The 7,644-nt window shown below is 59.1% G+C and overlaps 2 protein-coding genes across 3 annotated transcripts in view; both read left to right on the forward strand.

Moving 5' to 3' along the window:
- PEX16 (peroxisomal biogenesis factor 16) overlaps positions 1-3,979 on the forward strand; it is a 6,105-nt gene extending 2,126 nt beyond the window's left edge. The window contains exons 5-11 of one of the 2 annotated variants that reach the window (XM_007455794.1): positions 34-56; positions 1,004-1,084; positions 1,228-1,377; positions 1,466-1,538; positions 1,668-1,787; positions 3,251-3,315; positions 3,821-3,979. In XM_007455794.1, coding sequence (XP_007455856.1) covers positions 34-56; positions 1,004-1,084; positions 1,228-1,377; positions 1,466-1,538; positions 1,668-1,787; positions 3,251-3,315; positions 3,821-3,879 — 571 coding nt within the window. In that variant the 3' untranslated portion in view covers positions 3,880-3,979. Of the gene's footprint in view, positions 57-1,003; positions 1,085-1,227; positions 1,378-1,465; positions 1,539-1,667; positions 1,788-3,250; positions 3,316-3,820 lie in introns of both variants that reach the window. The other variant, XM_007455793.1, reaches the window with a different exon arrangement.
- A 2,790-nt stretch (positions 3,980-6,769) lies between these two features.
- On the forward strand, positions 6,770-7,421 carry FREY1 (Frey regulator of sperm-oocyte fusion 1). Its single transcript, XM_007455795.1, has 3 exons — positions 6,770-6,876; positions 7,033-7,106; positions 7,303-7,421. The coding sequence occupies exons 1-3, from the start codon at positions 6,770-6,772 to the stop codon at positions 7,419-7,421; spliced, it is 300 nt and encodes a 99-aa protein (XP_007455857.1).
- Positions 7,422-7,644: the final 223 nt, after the last annotated feature.

A 7,644-nucleotide genomic window follows, 5' to 3' on the forward strand; every position in this document is an offset into this window, starting at 1 on the left:
CCAGACCTCACCCCCCATCGTTCCGCTGGACAGGGAGACCCAGGCACAGTCCCAGGGTAAGCTGCTTCCCTGCTCTGGAGTGAAACGGGGCATGGGACTGATCTGTAGATTTAGAGCTGACCAACGTGAATATGGCATTGTCACTTGTGGAGCACATCTGTCCTCGTCAACTCATTTTGTTTTCATTACCCTGTATTTTAGAGAAGAAAAAGAATGATGAGGTCAGAGGCAGGATTAGATCTTAAACTCAGGACTTTTGACGTCAGAATCCTCATTCTTTTTTGTGGGCTGCAAGAAGAGGGCACAGAGCATCAGTGGGAGGCAGGGGTCTTGCCAGTCTTGTCTCTGGGCCTGGTTCTGTATCAAGAGCGCAGCCTCATGAGGCAGGGTACCCAGCAGATCCATCCCTTCAAGGCTTTGGGCCCGTCAGCTGTTGGCCTCTGGGCCTTACTCTCCTGACCTTGGGTGGGGGCAGTTCTTTGTTTCTCTTCCCTTCTCTTCATGGTCATGTTGAAAGCAAAGCACTGAGAAGATACAGCCCTTCGTTTTTTTTGTTTCTTGTGTGGCCGTGCAGCGCGGCATGCGGAATCTTAGTTCCCTGACCAGGGATTGGACTCACGCCTCTGGCATTGGAAGTGCAGGGTCTTAACCACTGGACTGCCAGGGAAGTGCCAATATGGCCACTTTGGTGCTGTGGTCCCCATAGACCAAGGGTCTTCCCTGCCCTGTTCCAGAGCCTGGGAAGCCTTGGTTCTTGGCTGGCTCGTCTGCCACAGGTGATTACCGGCCTTTCCTCAGGCTGGGGAGGGCTGCAGAATGCTCCCCACTGTGGACAGGTCCCAGCCACAGCGTCTGCTGTGGTGTCCTTGACTCAGCTTCTGCTCTAGTACAAGAGTATCCATTCTTCCCTTAGCCCACGAGCGTTCACTGCGCGCACATTCTTTGCAGGCTGTGCTGGAAACATGTCCCTCTGACAGTAAGACGTTGTGTCTGTTCCTTCTAGATGGTGACCGCAGCCCTGGCAGCCGGGAGCAGTCATATGTGGGGAAGCGGTCAAACCGAGTGGTGCGAACTCTCCAGAACAGTAAGTGTAGGATGTAGCCGGGTGAGGCACCTCGGTGCTGAGGTCAGCATGGGCCTGAGGGCCTGGCTTTCGTCACTGCCCGCCCTCCCTCTGCCCCGCCCTGGCTTGGGCCTGGCTGCTCATCTGCTGCCCTTGTGTTCTAGCTCCGTCCCTGCACTCAAGGCACTGGGGAGCCCCCCAGCAGCAGGAGGGACGGCAGCAGCAGCACGAGGAGCTGAGCATCACCCCCACCCCGCTGGGGCTGCAGGAGACCATCGCAGAGTCCTTGTATATTGCCCGGCCCCTGCTGCACTGTATCTTTGGCCTGGAGTGTGGCGGGATAGACGGGAGTGGGCAGGGCGGGCCACATGCTGGAGACATCCTTGACGCCTTGGCCGTCAGTGCTCAGCCTGGGCCTATGGGGTCAGCGGTCGTGGACACCCTGGCTCCTGTCTGGTGTGGTGGATGTGACCAGGTGAGCCTGGGCCTGCCTGGGGGCTCCATTCCCTCTGCCGGGCTTTGTGCTGCAGGCCTGGCCTCACCTGGGCAGGCAGGGGTCCCTGTTCCTCTTGTTGCTGGTCCTAACCTTGTCCCCTCCCGCCAGCCTGAGCCTCCTGAGCGAGAGGAAGGGCCTGACCCGGAGGGAGCGGCTGGAGCTGCGGCGCCGGACCATCTTGCTGCTCTACTACCTGCTGCGCTCCCCGTTCTACGACCGCTTCTCCGAGTAAGGATCCGGCCCCCAGAATGGCAGGGCCCACCCTCGGTGAAGCAGAGGGGAGGGAAGTGGGTCACGGTGCCCCACCCCTGTTCACGCCTTCCCTTCCCCCCTCCTTCCCTGATCTGGGTTCACTGAGCACCCACTATGTGCTGTTCCTGGGTGCGGTCACTCCCTGATTTCTCAGGGCTGTCCGCCCCTGCGTGCAGCTTAAGCTGTTGTTGGTAGACAGCTCGCTGAGGGCAGGGCCACTGGGATCATGGGCGTGAACTTTCTGTCAGTACATCCTCGGCTCGCTTGCCCATCGTCCTTTCAAATAGTTGGAATTATCCCCACTTCTCACAGGAGACACTTGAGGTTCAAAGAGGTTGGGAAACTGAAACGGAACCACTAGCCAGTGGCAGAGGCAGATTCCACGTCCGTGTACTCTCCTGACTCGTCCCTGCCTTGCCCAGCCCTCACTCCATCCCCTGTGAGGGTCCAGAGCTCCCAGCCACAGCCAGACAGAGAGAGGCCTGCTGGGGCAGAGTCAGGGGTGGCTCAGGGCCAAGTCTCCCAAAGACCTCTCCTGAGGTCAGACTGAGATTTGACGAGGGGTCCCTGTACAGCGACTGGGGCTGTGAGACAGACTGGAGTCCCGGGACCCTCTCTGTCCAGGCCATAACAAGTACGCTGCTTAAAGTCTGGAGTGTTCAGTTGCAATTGTACTTAAATGTTTTGTCCGTACAACCTCTGTTTACTTTCTGAGACAATAGAAAGTAAGCTTAGGTCATGTTTAATAACCACCTGAGTGAAAGTAACTGCCTGGCAGTTCCTATTTTCAGATAAGTTTAAAAGTTCATAAGGTACTAAAGCCAAATCCTATTCCATACTCTAGAGGAAACATTCTGGAGACTTAATTTGGATCATATGACCTCCCCGCTACAGATTGCTTGCACTCTGCAGAGGAAACATTATAGCCCCGGTATCTCATTAACCCGAGGGGTTGGGAGACGGTAATGGCAGAGGTGGCTTCCCAGGCTGCAGACCTCCAGTTTGGCTCGGTCTCCTGCTGACCTTGCCAGTCCAGCACCCTTAGGGCAGTGGCCCGGACTGAGAAGGGTGGTCCAGAAACCCGTCAGAGAAATTTCTTGTTTCCCCAGAGAACAGGGAGCAGGGTGCTGAGGGGCCTCTGGGGTGTAGGCTGGGAAGAGAGCATCTTCTTTCCCCTTTTTTTTATTGTCACACAATATAGTGTCTAGAGCCCGGCTGCTTTCCAGTTGTGGGCTGAGGTGTGAGCTTTCCAGGCATGTGGCTGGGGGACGGCAGGACCAGAGGTCTCGTCCTTCTGTCCTGGAGGATGTCCTTGATCCACAGAGTGACTTTCTGTCTTCGGAGATGCACTGCCTTTAGTCAGGTAGTCAGTGGAGGCTTCTTAGCACCTGCATTTGCAGGGACCCATACCGCCTACTCAACCTGCTCCTTTCTTGCAGGGCCAAGATCCTCTTTTTGCTCCAGCTGCTGGCAGACCATGTCCCAGGCATTGGCCTGGTCACAAGTAAGCTTGGGGCGGCGATGTGATGATTATTGAGTGTGTCGGATCTCACGTGTGCCCCATCACCCTGTTTTCTCTTTGTCTCCTTGTAATATCATTCTTGGCACAGTTGGGAGAGGGAGCCCGGGAGGTCAGGTTGGGTGGGTGACAGCTTCTCGAGTGATAAGAGACTGGCTTCTGTGGGTGGAGACTGTATGGCGGGAATGAAGCCTGCTGGAGAAGCCTGTTTGGAGATCCCACCGCAGCAGAGAGGCACTGGGCTGGGGCCGTCAGCATGTACAACTGGACAGCCGTGTGGTTGCTCTGAGCCTGAAACTCCTTGTCTGTAAACGAGGACAGATATTGCTGCCAATGCTGGGGGAAGAGGTGGGAGAGTTGGGGGCTCCTGCCATGTGGATGGGAGCAGCTGTATTGGGGCAGCAGTGGCTCAGAAGGGCCCCGGGTAGAGCAGAGCCAGGTTGGAGTCTGGCCCTCAGCTCTGAATTTGTTCCTCTCTCTGTCATTGCAGGGCCACTCATGGATTACTTGCCTACCTGGCAGAAAATTTATTTCTACAGTTGGGGCTGACAGACATTCCACAATTGGGGTGTGGGGAAGGGCAGGGGGTGCCTCAACCCTTCAGTCCCCTGGTCCCCTCTGCCCTAATAAAACTGACTCTGGCAGTGTCCAAGCCTGTGACCTTTCCATACCCACCGCCCAGGGTGCCTGGCGCTCCCACCCTGGCCAGGCTCTGCACACAGCCCTGGTCACCACTAGAGCTCCCCTAATACCCTTTTGACTTTGCATCCTCCAGTGATGGAGACACAAGCCTGCACCTTGTCACTGAGCTGGGAAGCCACCGCTAGGACTGGGACCTGGGTTCCTCCAGCCACAGAAAGCTGGCGTTTCACCTCACTTAGCATGGGACCCTGCCTGCCACCGCAGCTGCGGGCGTGAACGCTGCTTCTCTCTCACCGGTCCCTATTGACGACAGACAAGGCTGAACCTAGACAGTGGATGCCAGCTGCCCCTGTGTCTTCTGGCCGGAGCCTCTGTCTGCCCCTCCCCCTGCCAGGGCCTGTTGCCTGCCAGCCGCTCCGTGGTGGAGCCCGGTGATGGTGGGCCCGGCTCAGTGCAGAGCGGCACCTCAAGTCCTGAACTCCTGCTTGAGAGCAAAAGGCTGTTCTGCTGTGGGAAAGGAGCATCAGGCACCAGCCAGCATTGGGGCTGACACCGGGGCGGTGGTAAGGTTGGCAGGGATGGGAGCCCGAGAGGCTCTGGGGAAAGCTGGGTGCAGGTTCACACGGTATGAGCTGGGGTCTCCCCCATGTTTTCCCTGGTGGCCGGCCCCGCGTGGAGCCATGCACGCTGCTGGGGATGGGAGAGGGGTTTGGATGGTGCAGCTGCTCTTTCTGCCTGGTCTTCCCCCTTCCTCAGCCTTTGCTGCCTTTGTGCTGTGAGCAGACCACATGCTCCTGCTCGAGTTACTAGCCAGACGGGCAGCCACTTGGGTTCTAAGAGGGCTCCATCTGCACTCTACTGGCTCTGCCTCAGCTCCACCCTGGGAGGGGCCGGCCCTTCCCTGACTGCTTTCCCCAAGTGCCTCTTGAGAAGCCCCACTCAGGTCCTGGGCTCGGGGATGAAGGTACTGAGCCTTCAGGCGGTCATCGCTCAAGACCCGTGACCTTGGGTTGCCTAGCAGGCGTTGCTGGGCACTTGCGTGTAGTGGGCTCTGTGCCTTGTGATGTGCGGTCCGAAATGAGTCAGGCCCAGCTCCTTGCTCTCACTCTTGACGATAGGGGAGACAGATGTGTGGATGCATCAGTGCCCTGGGTTGTTTTAGTAGGTGGAAGCGTGCAGGGAAAGTGGTCAGATTGGAGCCGTGCAAGTGGGGCTGCCTGCCCTCCGGGACCAGCCGGAGGGTACGCTGGTCAGGGAACCCTCCATTTAAGCAGGCTTTTAAACTGGTAAAACTTCATCTGTTGGTCACTGGCCAGACTGGGAGCAGAGGCTGCGTGTGCAGAAACAGCACGCGTAGTGTTGCAGTGGGGTGAAGCCCCTGCTGGAGCGGAGGGGAGTCGGTGGGAGCTGAGGGGATGAGGTTGGAGGGGGAGGTCAGGGCCAAATCCACTGGGCCGTCGAATACCAGGCAAGAAACTCGGACCTGCCTTTAGGAGGTGGTGGGGAGGGGACCTGTTTCAAAGCTCATCTCAGCGCTGGTGGTGTGCAGGGTGGCCCGTGAGTAGGGGTGGAAAATGGAGCAGGACGCTGTGGCTGGAGACCTGCCACAGTGGATGGGGCTGAATGAAGACAATGGCAGGAGGGAGAGGGGTTTTGGTGTAACCTAGCCAGGCTGTGGGGACTGGTTGTGGATAGAGAGTAAGAGGGGGGCGTCTCGGAGGCAAGGAAATGAGGGGTTTGGAGTTAGGCAGAGCCAGAGCGTCTGGAACTTGTGGTTCCTGGCCGGGTCGGGAGGCGGGGGGTGTGGAGGGAACCTTGGTGGGGACAGAGGATGCTGAGCGGGCTTGTGGGAGCCAGCCGTGTCCAGGACACAGAAAGGGAGGTGGTCAGTGGGAAGTCAGTGTGCGGCTTCGAACGTGAGCCAGGTCCACACCGCGTGATCGGGGGCCAGGCAGGAACCAGAGGGCCGCACGGCCTTGCTGCAGGCCTGTTTAGAGACTCGGTCTCCAGCCTACTGTCACGCTGCATTTATTCATTCAACAAGTGTTTACTGAGCACCCACCGGGTGTCAAGTACTGGGCTTCCTGTAGTCCCTGCCCTCGGGAAGCTTATGCTCGAGGGGACCAGGTCCCAGGCTTTGCCACCTAACCTGAAATCCCTGTCAGCCTCAGGGGTGGTGGCAGGGCCTGTGGCGTCCCGGGCCCAGGCTCTTCTAAGCTGCGGGGAGCGGCGTGGGGAAGGCCCTCAGAGCAGGCTCTGCTCAGTGGCCTGCTCTGGGCCCTTTACCTGGCAGGACCTTCCTGGGATTGCGGAGGCACAGGAGGGAGAGGTGGGGCAGTGGTGGGGGCGGGAGGAGGGGATGAGGCTGAGTGGGAGCGGTGGGGACTCCAGGTGTGAGGGTTCGGTGACTGTGACCTCTGCTCAGGGCCTCCTGTGTGCCAGTCCCTAGGTACACACGTGTGCACCTTGCCTCACGGGTGAGGGAGCCGAGGCCCACAGAGATGAAGTGATGCGTCCGCCTAGCAAGAGGCGAGGTCAGGGTCCGAACTGAGATCTGTGCCCATAACCAGTGATGGCAGAAACACGGTGTGGTGTGGCCCCTGCGGGTCCATAGCCTCAGTAAAATCAACCAACCAACCTCAGCATGGAGGTTTCAAGCCTAGCCCCGGCGCTGGTGCTGACGCAGAGCCCCGGAACGGGCGCCCTTTGTGAGGTGGCCCTGGGAGTTGGCAGCAGCTTCCGTCCTTCTGCTGGGGGAGGGGTGGGCAGAAGCCTGGAGCAGGGACCCAAGTCGAAGATGGTTCTCGCCATGCTGGGGGCTCTGTACCCCAGGGCCGCGATGAGCCGCCGACGCCTCCTCAGCCTCATCCTGGCGGCTGCGCTCCTCTGCCCCGAGGCGCTAAGGTAACTCCTGGGGACACGGGGTCAGGGCCCGACAGGGCCAGGGGCCTGGAAGGTGGGGACTCTGTAGTGTGGCCCCACCCTGGCCCGTTTCCCCCTCTGATGAGAGGCGGTGGTTTGCCTTTGGGGCCTGGGCTGAGCACCCCACATCTCCCGCAGACCTCAGCGATCTGTTCCTGAGGAATTTTCAGCCCCCCTGGAACTCTTGGAGCCACTTTCTGGCCTGGTGGACGGTAGTATCTTCCCCTTCCCCTACCCCTTCCCCTCCTCTGCCCCTCGCCCTACCTGGTGGGGGAGAGGTGCCCTAGGAGAGGGTGCCCAGGTCCAGCCTGAGGGCCTTCTCGTCCCAAACGGCATCTGCCTGGGGATGTCTTCAGTGGACGCAGAACAGATTCTCCCTCCCACTCATACCCTCTTCTCTCTCCTTAGATTATGGGGTGCGACCCAAGCACCCACGGCCACGACGGCCTCGACCCCTTCTCTCCTGGGCCCAGCAGCGCAAGCGGGATGGGCCGGACATGGCTGAGTATTACGATGCACACCTGTGACGGGAATCCCTTATAAAGCTATTCTGTGCAGCAACGGCTTGGGCTTTCCTGGGCTGGAAACGAACTGGGCAAGGGAGGGGGTCCAAGTAGACAAGCAGATAAGACCCAGTGCGGTCCCAACAGGAAATGGCACTTTAATAGTTGTGGCCAGCATAACAGGACCGAGATGGGGCTACTGCCGAAGCAGCCAAGAGGCCTGGCGGGCCCAGGCCAGGCGGAAGCC

This window comes from Lipotes vexillifer, unplaced genomic scaffold (assembly GCF_000442215.2).
Source record: "Lipotes vexillifer unplaced genomic scaffold, Lipotes_vexillifer_v1.1 scaffold977, whole genome shotgun sequence".
Classification (NCBI taxonomy): Eukaryota; Metazoa; Chordata; class Mammalia; order Artiodactyla; family Lipotidae; genus Lipotes; species Lipotes vexillifer.